Source organism: Bos javanicus, chromosome 2, assembly GCF_032452875.1.
Source record: "Bos javanicus breed banteng chromosome 2, ARS-OSU_banteng_1.0, whole genome shotgun sequence".
Taxonomy (NCBI): domain Eukaryota; kingdom Metazoa; phylum Chordata; class Mammalia; order Artiodactyla; family Bovidae; genus Bos; species Bos javanicus.
In genome coordinates, this window is record NC_083869.1 from 125342990 (window position 1) to 125357095 (window position 14106).

Genomic DNA, 14106 nt, shown 5'->3' on the forward strand with positions numbered 1-14106 from the left:
TTCAGCCCTCCTAACTTTCTCCTCTCCCTGCATTTGGGTCTCTGGGGCTTGCACCTAAACTCTGGTGGGAGTGGCAGCAGGGTTCATCCCCCGACTTGAAATCCAGGACTTCCCCACATGCTCAAACATGCCATGACCATGTCCCCAGCCTCAGTGAGTGCCAAGTTCTGCTGAGTCTGGGAGACACGAGGTCAAGGGCACAGACCCTGGAATCAGCCAGGCCCAGGCTCCCATGGACAAGCTTTGAGTTTCAGGTTCATCCTCTCTGCAACAGGGCTGGTGTGAGGACTAAGGGAGATGGTTTGGGGCAGGTGCCAGGAGGGCAAGGGGCATTCGCAGTGGCTAGGGAAGGGTAGCTGTGGCGACGGCTCTCACCCAGTCCAGAGGATGAAGTCTGGCTCTGGCTCGATCTCCTTCATGGCGTAGATGGAGGAGTTGATAAGGATCCAGGGAGAATCACAGAGGTAGTCGCCCCAGGGGCCTGCGTTGGGCACCGGCTGGGAGCCTGCAGACGGGCATACCTGGAGAGGGTCTTCAGACACCTTGTAGTCAGGGTCCAGGTGCAGGTCAGAGATGTGCCAGAACTTCCCTGCAGGGACAAGGAGACCCCTTTAATATGGGTTCCTCCCTGAGCCTGGCTAGGGAGGGATCAGGAGAACCCTGGGGTAGGAGAGGGGAGTTTACACAGGTGAAAGGAAGTTTTCTCCAAATCCAGGGCTGGGCTTTGCCCAGGGAGGCACTGAGCAGAGCAGAAAATAGGCTTGGTTCTGTCCCTGACCTCTGACCTTTGACAAGACCCTTTCTATTTCCCCACCTCAGTGTTCCCAGCAGCAGCAGGAGGGATTGGACTGTGTGACCTTCAGGAATCCTTCAGGAGTTCTATGTAGAACTTTGTTTTAAAGCAAAGATGAGTTAAGCACCCAGGTTCTGGAACCACATACTAGCTGTGTGACTCTGGGTGAGAAGCTTCACCTCTCTGAGCCAATAACTAGAGCTAAATGTTATGCTCTAGGGAAATATATACAAAAATCTGGGAGAAGGCTTACACACCAGAGGCATCATAAGATCTTGCTAATTAATACCAGCAAAAGGCTGGGGAATATGTGTGGAAATAAAAAGGAAAGAAGGCTGAGCACTGAAGAATTGATGTGCTTGAACGGTGGTGTTGGAGAAGACTCTTGGACTGCAAGGAGATCAAACCAGTCAATCCTAAAGGAAATCAACCCTGAATATTCATTAGAAGGACTAATGATGAAGCTGAAGCTCCAATACTTTGACCACCTGATGCGAAGAGCCGACTCACTGGAAAAGACCCTGATTCTGGGAAAGATTGAAGGCAGGAGAAGGGAATGACAGAGAGTGAGATGGTTGGATGGCATCACCAACTCAATGGACATGAGTTTGAGCAGGCTCCCAGATATAGTGATGGACAGGGAAGCCTAGCATGCTGCATTCCATGGGGTCACAAAGAGTCAGACATGACTGAGCTACTGAACAATAAAAATGTGTGGAAATGGTGTTTATGAGTAGTAGACCAGAAAAGGTGGAATGTCATTTCAGACTGGCTTGAATTTCTCATTGTGGGCCTACTTGTTAGTGACTCTGGACGTGAGGTGAAATGCCAAAAATCTCTAGGTGTAACACAAAGAAGGGAATATAAAGAAACGGGCTTTGGAGTGGCTTTCTCACCTGCATCCAGCACAGGGCCTGGTACACGTAAGTGGTTTCAATGATGCCTATTGAAGGAGAGGTTGAACAGGTTTGGCCTCTCCCCTAATTCCTGTTTCCAGAATTTCCTCACTTTCCATCATTGCTCTCACTTCCTCCTCCACTTCCTGTGTCACTTAGCGCCAACAGTCAACACCCACCCATCCCAGTAAAATGGGCCTGGGCCTGGGAGTCTGCCTTCTATTGCTTTCAGGGTTGGCTAGCCAGTCCCCGACTCTTTCCACCCTCCCTTCCCCACACCCCCAGTGACTCCAAGACCAAAGGTAAAGTCTGGACTCTGATCTCACTCTTTGATGCTTCTGAGCTTTGGCCCACCTCTCCTGATCTAAACCTGGTCTCTGGAAAGAATCAGAAACTTGTTCATACCAAGGTACACACGACTGATTAAACAAACCGTGGTCCCTCCCACGATCATTATATAATCACCCTCCTCACAGCCCTGAAGGGATTGACCATTATCCCCTTTCCATTTTGGTGATAAAGAAATGAAAGTTCAGAGGTCAACATGCTTGAGATCACATGGTAAATGCTGGGGGTGGGGTGGGTGGGAGTCCTCTGGCTCCCTAATCACTCCCAGGAAAATGTGATTGCTAAGGGGGTAAAATCAATGCCTTTTATTTTAACTCTTTTTGTAGATCGTCTATGCATGCATTTTAAGTTTTTACCCTAACTGAGACTCTTTGTTTATACTGGGGGAATTAAAACTTTTCACATGAATTGTGGTCACTAACATATTTGACTGCAGCCATGAAATTAAAAGATGCTTACTCCTTGGAAGGAAAGTTATGACCAACCTAGATAGCATATTCAAAAGCAGAGACATTACTTTGCCAACAAAGGTCCGTCTAGTCAAAGATATGGTTTTTCCAGTGGTCATGTATGGATGTGAGAGTTGGACTGTGAAGAAGGCTGAGCGCCAAAGAATTGATGCTTTTGAAGTGTGGTGTTGGAGAAGACTCTTGAGAGTCCCTTGGACTGCAAGGAGATCCAACCAGTCCATTCTGGAGGAGATCAGCCCTGGGATTCCTTTGGAAGGACTGATGCTAAAGCTGAAACTCCAGTACTTTGGCCACCTCATGCGAAGAGTTGACTCATTGGAAAAGACTCTGATGCTGGGTGGGATTGGGGGCAGGAGGAGAAGGGGACGACAGAGGATGAGGTGGCTGGATAGCATCACTGACTCGATGGACGTGAGTCTGAGTGAACTCCAGGAGTTGGTGATGGACAGGGAGGCCTGGCGTGCTGCGATTCATGGGGTCGCAAAGAGTCGGACATAACTGAGCGACTGAACTGAACTGAACTGAAGTGAACATATTTGAAATTACTCCTACAGGGGCAATATCCTAAGGCAGAGAAAAGAAAGCAACCACCCCATTTCATCAGGAAAGTGGGCAGAGTTGGGGGGCTTTCCTGCCAGCAGCGGTAAGTGGGTCATACCAGCTTCCAGTCAGGCCGGCCGGGTTGGCTATGGAAGCTTGAGGAACTTTTCCCTTCTCTCTGGCATGTGGGCCCCTTGCTTCCTCTGCAGACCACACAGAGGTCATCCCTTTGCCTCAAGCGGGCACTTTCTCAGCAAACCACAAACATGGAGCAGCTCTTCCCCTTTGATGTCAGCCCTCAAAGTTCTCAACAAGCATTTCTTCACCTCAGAAACTCCTTGTCTGAGGCTCGAGTGTCAGCTGTTGGTTTCTCTCTTCCGGCAAGTTCCGGACTAGTCAGTGTAGAACTGGAACTCCTTCCATGCTCCCTTGGGCTTCCTATGACCTCTGAGTGCATATGTGAGTGTGCGTGTGCGTGTGTGTGTGTGTGTAGATGCTTGTCTTTATGCCCACGGCCTCAAAGGCCTGACTCTGGGAGAGGTCACAAGAGTGGAAAGAATGGCAGAGAGGGCCAGAGGTTCAGACATGGGCAGCCTTAGGCTCCAGTCTCCTCATTGTGGAGGCCGACCATAGACCTCTCCTCTTCTCCTTGGCCCACCCCCCGCCCCCCCCCTCCCTCTCCTCACAGGGCCTCTTTTCTGACTCCTCTGCCGCTTTCCCCAGTCCTCTCGGGTCATTGCACGGCTGCCTTCTCTTCTTCATTGAGGTCTCAGCTGGAGAATCATCTCCTTAGATAAGACTTCTCTGACTGCCTTTGCTCAAGTTCCACTTCTTCCCACCCATCTGGTCTCTAGCTGGGTGACTCCACATGACTCTCCCATTTTATTTTTTCAGAGCACTCTCACACATGAAATTATCTTGTTGACTTGGCTGTTGGCATCTGCCCTGTCTACAGTGTCAGAGTGCTTGATCCCAGAATGCTTTCATAATACATCTGTGCTACCCATAAGAGACGGGAGCCACAGGCTTCTATGGAATTAGTCACAGACTATAAGGAATTGAGGTCTAATTATCATGTCATGGAGAAGAAGGTGAGCACAGGGACCCTGAAGAGGGAGGCAGGTTACTGGGTTTCCTCATCCAGGGCCCCTTGGACTGCAAGGAGATCAAACCAGTCAATCCTAAAGGAAATCAATCCTGAATATTCATTAGAAGGACTGATGTTGAAGCTGAAGCTCCCATACTTTGGCCACCTAATGCAAAGAGCCCACTCATTAGAAAAGACCCTGATTCTGGGAAAGATTGAAGGCAGGAGGAGAAGGGGATGACAGAGGGTGAGATGGTTGGATGGCATCGCTGACTCAATGGACATGAGTTTGAGCAAGCTCCGGGATATGGTGAAAGACAGGAAAGCCTGGCATGCTGCAGTCCATGGAGTTGCAAAGAGCTGGAGACGACTGAGTGACTGAACAACAGCAACAATCCAGGCTGAGGACTCTGAGCAAGCCAGTTGGACTGAGGGTGTTTGACATCTGGCCTACTTCTCTATAACCATCAAATAAGACAGTGAACAAGAAAGGACCTGTCCAAAGCACATGAAAAGATGCTCAACACCACTAATTATTAGAGAAATGCAAATAAAAACTGGTCACACCAGTCAGAAGGGCCATCATCAAAAAGTCTACAAACAATAAATGCTGGTGAGGGTGTGGAGAAAAGGAAACCCTCATACACTGTTGGTGGGAATGCAAACTGGGTACAGCCACTATGGGGCAGAGTATGGAAGTTCCTTAAAAAACTGAAAATAGAACTATTATATGATCCAGCAGTCCCACTCCTGGGCATATACCCAGAAAAAAAGATAATTTGAAGAGATACATGCACTCCCATGTTCATTGCAGCACTGTTCACAAATGGCCAGGACACAGAAGCAACCTAAATGTCCACCAACAGAGGACTGGGTAGAGAAGATGTGGTGTATATATACAATGGAATATCACTCAGCCATTAAAAAGAACAAAACAATGCCATTTGCAGCAACACGGATGGACCTAGAGATTCTCATTGGAGAAGGACATGGCACCCACTCCAGTATTCTTGCCTGGAAAATCCCATGGACGGAGGAGCCTGGTGGGCTAAACCCCTTGGGGTTGCTAAGAGTGGGACACGACCCAGGGACTAATACACAGAGATTCTCACACTGAGTGAAGTCAGATAGAGAAAGACAAATATCATATGATATCACTTATATGTGGAATCTAAAAAAAAAAAAAAAAAGGGTACAAATGAACTTATCTACAAAACAGAAATAGATTTACAGAGGTAGAAAATAAACTTGTGGTTGGGGGGAGGTATTGAGAGGGGGAGGGATAAACTGGAAGATTGGGAATCAACACACACACTACCGTATACAAAACAGATACTAATAAGGACCTGTGCTCTGTGGTGGCCTGTGTGGTAGGGAAATCTGAAAAGGAGTGCATTTATGTGTTGGTATAGCAGTTTCACTTTTTCCCAGATTCACACCTGGGATTGGCACAACATTGTAGATCAATCATACTTCAATAAAAAGTTTTTAAAAAGGAAAATATGATATTTAATTTCTGTACATATTTTATTCATGTGAAAGTCAGTGGTGTCCACTCTTTGTGACCCCATGGATTATACAGTCCATGGAATTCTCCAGGCCAGAATAGTGGAGTGGGTAGCCTTTCCCTTGTCCAGGGGATATTCCCAACCCAGGGATCGAACCCAGGGTCTCCCACATTGCAGGCAGATTCTTTATTTCTATTGAGGTGTTCCATTATTTTTCTTAGTTTGTAAGAGCATTTGTCTGTATAATATTAACCCTTTATCTATCATATATGCTGTAACGTTGGAAGGGGGGATAAAGACTTCCTTTTCTGCTTCTCCTGGTAAGTAAAATTAAGTCAAAGAAGCAGACTACAAAACTATGTATGTAGTGTGGTAGTCATTTTATTTTTAAAAGCACATAAAAATGAAGAGAAATATTTATAAGGAACCCGATGAAAAAGTTAATGATTTTCTTTTTTATAGTTTTTTCTATTTTTCCTTTTTTTTTTAATCAGTGAAGATATTTAAATTACAATTGGTGTGTGCTTTTCCTCCCAATTAGATTTTAAGCCTAGGGGACAGAGATAACGATGCTTCACTTGTCCCCTGCAGTGGCTTACAATTGTCTGACAAATAAATACAATGGCGAATTAACATTTTTATTTTATTTGTTTCTTGTTACTTTCACTGTGATCTTGGTTGGTTGCCCTGGGAAGCAGAGGAATTAAATAGTTGTTTAAGAGGCTAATTTTAGAAGAGGCAGTGTGTGGTGCTCAGGATATAGCTATAGGAAGCAACCTTGGAAGCTGTCAATTAACATCTTCAGTTAACCTCCTTGCCTGGTCCCTCAAGCTCTCTCCGAGTCTTGCTCATGAGGTATAGAAACCCACTGACACCAGCCAGACACAGGTATATCTGTCACTGTGTCACTCAGACCCCATTGTTAGACCGTCCTACTAAAATAAAAACTTCCGTCTCTACTTTTTTTTTTCCCCAAGAGATCTTTTAAAAAATATTTATTTATTTGGCTGCATCAGGTCTTCGTTGTGGCACATGGGCACACTCTGAGGTATGTGGGATCCTAGTTCCCCGACCAGAGATCAAACCCCTGTTCTCTGCATAACAACGCGGATTCTTAACCACTGGACTACCAGGGAAGTCCCTTTACTTTTTAATAATTAAAAAAAAAAAAAAATCAGTCTCAGAGCCATCCCTGTAGTCACTAATGATCTAATGATGAAAAAACACAGGACTTTAGATTTGTGAGAAATTGGCACTTGACACCACCACCCTCCTGGTTTCCCACTGTCACATGGTGTTTCCAATACAGGGTAAAAAGGGCATTTCTGGGATTATTTTGCACCTAGGCTTGGTACAAGCGCACCAAATAGCATCCCATCATAGTCTGAGGAGGCACTGAGTTATTGCAGGGGGTGGTCAGCGTTGGTTTCAGCTGAGTTTCCTGCAAATGGGCAAAGGCTAACGAAGGTTAAGTAATATGGCAAAGTAGCTGAGAAATGATATTTCATTTCATAAAGTTGGGGTTCACAGTTGCTAGCATATTAGGATCAACTCTCCTAATGTTTTTGCCTCAAATGAAATGAGTTAGAAGTCAAGCTCTTGGAGGATAAGCTCCAAGTGAGGACAGTGAGCTATTGGATGTTCAGTGGCCTTTGTGCTTTAGGAAGCAAACCTGGTCATTGGAAGACTGGTGTATGGCTTCACCTGGAATAGCCATCTCTCCTGAATAACAGATTATGGCCCTGGTAGAAAAGTGCTCCTTGGGACTTCCCTGGTGGTCCAGTGGATGAGACCCACACTCAGGGGGCCCGAGTTCAATCCCTGGCCAGGGAACTAAGATCCCACATACCACAGTTAAGCCCATGTGCCACAACTACTGAGCCCGTGTGTGCCAGCAAAGACCCAGCACAGCCAAAATAGATTTAAAAAACTAAGTATTTTTTTAAAACAGAAGAAAGAAAAGTGCTCCTTTGCCAGGAGCTGGCATATTGCATATTGAGTGCATATTGCATATGGAGTGCAGCACTTTCCACAGCATCATCTTTCAGGATCTGGAATAGCTCAACTGGAATTCTATCACTGCCGGGAGCCAGCGTGAGGAACTCCGCCCATGACAAAGGTCATGAGAAAGGAGGCTCGGCATACGCAAAGGCGGGATCGAGCCTCAGGAGTCCCCCTGGAAATTCTCGAGCATCTACCCCCAAAACCAGAGTCTGCCTACTTTCTGCTTTGTGCTTTCACCTACACCTCTGACTTTACGGAGGGCTCTCCCCCACTACCTCTCTCTGAGAAAAGAGTTAGCTTACAGCTCCAGTTAATAATTCCTGGGTGTGACAGTGTTTAACCTACAAACTCCTTTGGAAATCCTCTAGCCTGCCTGAATAGGTTTTTCCGGCCACATGTGATTGTTCAGAGCCTCCCAACTGAGAGGCAGGAGATGTTCTAAACTGTCTAAACACAGATTCCTTTGAGTAGTTAAAAGATTGATTAGAAATTGTATTGGTGAAGGGTTTTTCACTTATTGGGCCAATGTTTGCTGCTAAGTCTCCATACTCCTTACCTACTGTGTCCTTGGCAGTGTATTGATCGATATAATGTGTGTATAGAAATGTAAGAAGTAGCCTCAATGTTTGTAACCTTGGACCCTTGAGTTAATTCTTTTCTTGATTGAGCCCACCTCACCTTTGCCCTATAGGAATGCAGCTTTGTCCAATGCTTTTTTGGAGGCTGGTGCCTGACTTTATAATAATCACCTTTAGAGAAAAATAAGTTTCTTAAAATGTTAACAGGCCTCCTGGCCAGAAGATGATGTAATTCACTTGAACTTTTGCATATGATAAGTTTGAAAGCCTGGCTTCGATTAGGACCAGGAACTGCTGTCCTTGCATGACTCCACCCTTCCCCCATTATCCTTTATGCACAACTTAAGGTATAAAAACTACTTTGAAAAATAAAGTGCGGGCCTTGTTCACCGAAACTTGGTCTCCCCATGTTGCTCTCTCTCTCAAATTCTGGCTGAGTCTCCATCTGGAGCGCAGAACCCGCCATGCTTGCTAATTATGCCTGGGCTTCTAAGATCCGACCGGGGAGGCCTCAGTGTCTCCTCTCCTTTGGGAGAACGGAAGGACGCCTGCGGCCTATGTAAGTGGTGCAAACTTCTTGTCTTGAAGTTTTATTGGTCTCCCGCGTAAACCAAGCTACTCAGCCTCTTTTCTCCACTGAATTTTCCTACTGAGCTATCCTCATCCTATTACTCTTTATATCTTTGATAAATATTTAAATAAATAGGTCGCCTATGCCGTCTCTCCTTCGAATACCCTGGATCAGCCGGGGCTGGACCCCAGCACTCCTTGACATTATTAATTGGTCAACTCTCAAAAAAAGAGTAGCATGGTGGGGAAGAAAGGTGAAGTCAGTCAAAGCCTAGACAACTTCAGAGGCAGTTGGGGACTTCTCCAAGTGCACCATTCAGCAGGGAGAGGCCCTATTTATCTACTTTCAGTTTTTTTTTTTTTTAATTTTTGGCCACATTCCACAGCATATGAGACCTTACTTCCCTGACGAGGGATTGAACCCATACCCTCCACATTAAAAGGCAGACAACTGGGGAAGTCCCTGCATGCTGGTAAGTTGCTTCAGAATGTGTCTGACTCTTTGCACCCCTATGAACTGTAGCCCGCCAGGTTCCTCTGACCATGGGATTCTCCAGGCAAGAACACTGGAGTGGGTTGCCATTTCCTCCTCCAGGGGATCTTCCCAAACCAGGTATCCAACCCGAGTCTCTTATGTCTCCTCCATAGGCAGGTGGGTTCTTTACTACTAGCGCCCCCTGGGGGAAGTCCCTGCTGCTGCTGCTGCTAAGTCACTTCAGTCGTGTCCGACTCTGTGCGACCCCATAGATGGCAGCCCATCAGGCTCCCCCGTCCCTGGGATTCTCCAGGCAAGAACAATGGAGTGGGTTGCCATTTCCTACTCCAGTGCATGAAAGTGAAAAGTGAAAGTGAAGTCGCTCAGTCGTGTATCCACCTTCAATTCTAACGACACACAATATGGTTGCCTGACCCTTCTGGTGGGCTTCCCATAATGTTTTTCCTCCTTCTCCTCCTACACTTTCCCCTAAACATCTCCCTCCATATGACTTGCTGGAACCCCTTCTATTACTGTATTTGAAAAAAAAAAGTATAATATTTTCAAATAAATCACCATGTTCAACCAGAAAAAAAGGGAGGAGGGGTGTTTGTCCAGAGGACTCTCCACACACCACTGTCCCTGACAATTACCCCCAGGACCCAGAGTGAGACTCAGAGGGTATGGGGAGGTGGGCACTTTAACACTTTATCCTTTGGACCAGAGATTCTCAAACATTACCATGAAGACACCTCATCTGGGGAAATCTCATGAAAATTAAGAAACTCTATATCCATACTGCTTGGATCTTTTACAGTAAGAGTGTATTCTCAAAATCCTTGAGTTTTAAGAAAAGGTACCAATCTTAGCTATCATGATTATTCATTAATCATGGAGACTATAAATAAACTTGGCATCAAGTTACAGTGAGTGTTGAGGGCACAGACCTGGTTGGAATTCCAGCTCCAGTGCTCACTAGCTGGGTGAACTGACTCTCTGCCAATTTCTTCATCTGTAAAATGGGGACAACAGGGCCCCCTACCTTTTACAGTTATTGTGAGGTTTAAAAAGAGAGAATATGAGAATGCATAAGCCCTCATCAATGCAAAGCAGCAGTTACTCTGAATTTGATCACTGGGGATCCTGCAGTTCTGCTTTCACCACGGAAGGGAGATGGGATGAGAGGGGTGGCTGTGTCCTTCTCCTGCCTGCTCCAGCATCCACTCAGCTGCTGTCCTCTGCAGGTAAAGGTCCAGGGCCAGGAACAATATGAAGACGAATGCTGTCCTCTCCTGGCTGGTTCTACTTGAGCAGAGGGCTGGCGGGCACAGTGTACCCTCTAGCTTTAATTCTGAGAGCTCAACTCTGCTCCTTGTGCCTGGGCAGGCAAAACAGTCTCTTGGCCCTCCTTCTTCACCAAGGTGTCACCAAGCTAACTTTGTACACTGGGGACAACAGATACAGAACCCAGAGCCTAATCCCTCTGTAAGACCCATGGAAATGTCTAAGACCTGGAAAAAAAAAATGTATTGGTTCCAAAATTGAGGGGAAAAAATCTGTGCCATCAAAACCAACAATTTATTTCAAATGCAACATTTATAAATGTCATTAAAAATTAGGGACTTCCTAAGACTCTGAGCTCCCAATGCAGGCGGCCAAGGTTCAATCCTTGGTCAATGAATGGGATCCCACGCGCCGCAAACAAGAGCTCACCTGCCACAACTAAAGATCCTGCATGCTACGACAAAGATCGCAGATCCCTTGTGCTTCAACTAAGGCCTGGGGCAGCCAGATAAATGAACAAAATTAGTACATTTAATATATTTTTAGTAATTATTTTTAGAAGTCATTAAAAATCGTATATAATGTGAGATCCTTTTACTGATTCATGTTGGAGTGGAGGAAACGAAAAAACCATTCCTAGAGTCTAAGACAGTCTTAAAACGTCTGAAAGGTGAGTTTGCTTATGGTCAGAGACAAGAAGAGGAAGGCAGGAAAACACCTGCCATTTATTTAGCACCTACTGACGGCCGGTTGCTGTGCCAAGCCCTCTGCCTATGTAGCCTCACAGCAAAATTATGAAATATGTTCTATTATCATACCCATTTTACAGATGAGAAAACTGAGCTAGTTAGTGGCAGACCTATGATTCATACTGTACCTGAAAAGAAATGACCACAGTGCACTTTGCCACTAGCTAGCCATGTGACCTTAGATATTAAAAAAAAAAAGGTCTTAAACTTTTACAGCACATTGCAGTGTAAGTGCATGAGCTCACCTGATTTAATCTCTCCTCCTATAGTGTTATCCTTATTTTACAGATAGTGAAATAGAGACTCAAGGTCACATAGATATTAAAAGGTACTACCTAGGTTTTCTGGCTTAAGGCAGTGGATTATTTTTGAAAGGACATGCATGAAATTTGAAATCAGAGAAATCTTGTTTTGAATCCTGGCTACACATTCAATGGCAACTTGAACAAGAGATTTCCTCAGCTGAGCCTCAGTGTCCCCATTTCTGTAAAATGGGGATAACGATACTAGTAGAAAAGGGGTGAATGGCCATGGAGTGGACAAACCAGACTGAGTGCTTAATCTCTGGGCTGCTCTGCCCCTTGGACCTCAGGTTTTCTTCTCTTCTGGAGCCTCTTTTTTCTGAAGCATTAAGATTTGTGTTTTGCACAAAGGTTATCTGTTTTATCAGTTCCAACTGCCTATGATTCCGTGACTTATCTGTTATGCATACGACCCACCATAAAGCAATATCGGTCCCAATTTCAGTCCTTTGTGGGGATTGTTTTGTTTTGTTTTGTTTTTCTGCTTTGGTTTGGTTTTACAGTAGGTCCTTGTTAGTTATCTATTTTACTTCTTATTTTTATTATTATATATATATTTTTGGCTCCACCACACTAGATCTTAGTTCCTTGACCAGGGATCGAATTCATGACCCCTGCATTGGAAGCACAGAGCCTTAACCACTTGACTGCTAGGGAAGTCCGTGATTTTCTGTTTTAAAAACAGCAGTGTATATATGTCAATCCCAAACTCTCAATCTATCCCCCCTCCCCATTCCCCTGGTAACCATAAATCCGCTCTCTGTGAGTTTGTTCTTGTTTTGTAAATAAGTTCATTTGGACATTTTTTTTTTTTAAGATTTGCATACAAGCTATCGGAGAAGGCAATGGCAACCCACTCCAGTATTCTTGCCTGGAGAATCCCAGGAACAGAGGAGCCTGGCGGGCTATAGTCCATGGGATCGCAAAGAGTCAGACACAACTGAGTGACTAAATAACAATAATAAGCTATCATTTTTTATGCTAAGCAATGATACCAAACACTTCAATTATAACTCCTCCTCTGTAAACCACTGCCCTCCAAAACACAAAGGGTTAACTTGTTAAAACTGACCCCTTGTGTTAGCTGGTAAATCTGCCTGGAGGAAGGGATAGGCTACCCACTCCAGTATTCTTGGGCTTCCGTTGTGGCTCAGCTGGTAAAGAATCCGCCTGCAATGCAGGATTTGATCCTGGGTTTGATCCCTGGGTTGGGAAGATCCCCCGGAGAAGGGAAAGGCTACCCACTCCAGTATTCTGGCCTGGAGAATTCCATGGAGTATACAGTCCATGGGGTTGCAAAGAGTGAGACACGACTGAGCGCCTTTCACTTCACTTCACTTCACTTGTGTTAGCTGTGTGGCTCGCCATCGCCTCACAGCAGCTCCAAGAGGCAGGCTCGTCATTCTTCAAGGAAATGTTTGCCTCCCACACTGGCTCCCACAGAAAGAACTTGTGGGCTTGTCTGCAGTTAGAGGTTGAGGGATAAATGCTGTGTAGCCTCCGGTTTGTGTGGGAGGAGATGAATCCAGCAAGTTGGTGCCCCACCCAAGTTCTTGGCTAAGGATGGTGCAGGTAGAAACTCCACGGCCTTATGCAAAGCAAGGGTGATGGCTATCTGACTGGGTGTCTCAGAAGTCTGCACTTCAGGAAGAGACTCAGATTCTGAAAAAACTGACAGGTGCTATGGAATTCTTTTTAAATTTAACTCCAGTTTTAGATTATAGATGTATACAGTCCAGAAAAGTTTGAAGAAAAGAGGGGGGAAAAAGTAGTACCCACAATCCCAAGAGGACCCATCCAAGTGTATGGTGGATAAGGTGGCTGAGTACGAACTTGGTCTTGCCACTTCCCAGCTGTGGGATCTTGGGGAGTTTTGTGTTCCCTCTGGGTCTCATTTCCTCATCCACAAAATGGATGTAATGGTAATAGTACCTACTTCACAGGACTATGTAAAGAATCTCCCTGCAGTGCGGGAGACCTGGGTTTGATCCCTGGGTCGGGAAGATGCCCTGGAGAAGGAAATGGCAACCCACTCCAGTATTCTTGCCTGGAGAATGCCATGGACACAGGCGCCTGGCAGACTACAGTCTGTGGGGTTACAAGAGTTGGACACAACTTAGCAACTAAACCACCACTACAGGGACTATAAAAATCAGAGGAGACGCGCACGCGTGCCTGCGTGCAAGCCCCGCCCGGGAACTGCGGCGGACGCTGCCGGGGCACGCCGGTGCTGCGTGCTTGGATGCGTTTGCCGGGCGTCTGAGGGGGCCGCGGCAGGGTAGCCTCGGGCAGCCATGAAGTTAAATTTAAAAAAAAATAAAAATCAGAGGAGGTGTTTTCACTTCATTTTTCAAATGGTTTTAAAAGGACAATATATGTCAAGCACAAAGCATAAGCACAGTATATAGTAAGTACTCAGAAAATAAATGTTAGTTCTTCTTGACTATTTTCCTTTGTTTGCATGTTTTTATATACTTTTTCTTTTTTTTGGCTGCACCTCCC

The 14106-nt window shown here is 45.6% G+C and overlaps 1 protein-coding gene across 2 annotated transcripts in view; it reads right to left on the reverse strand.

The window, feature by feature from the left end:
* The window catches only part of SMPDL3B (sphingomyelin phosphodiesterase acid like 3B), a 34142-nt gene that overhangs the window by 17392 nt on the left and 2644 nt on the right, over positions 1–14106 (reverse strand). For both annotated transcript variants that reach the window (XM_061391273.1, XM_061391261.1), the window contains exon 2: positions 376–589. In XM_061391273.1, the coding sequence (XP_061247257.1) occupies positions 376–589 (214 nt within the window). The remainder of the gene's footprint in view (positions 1–375; positions 590–14106) is intronic.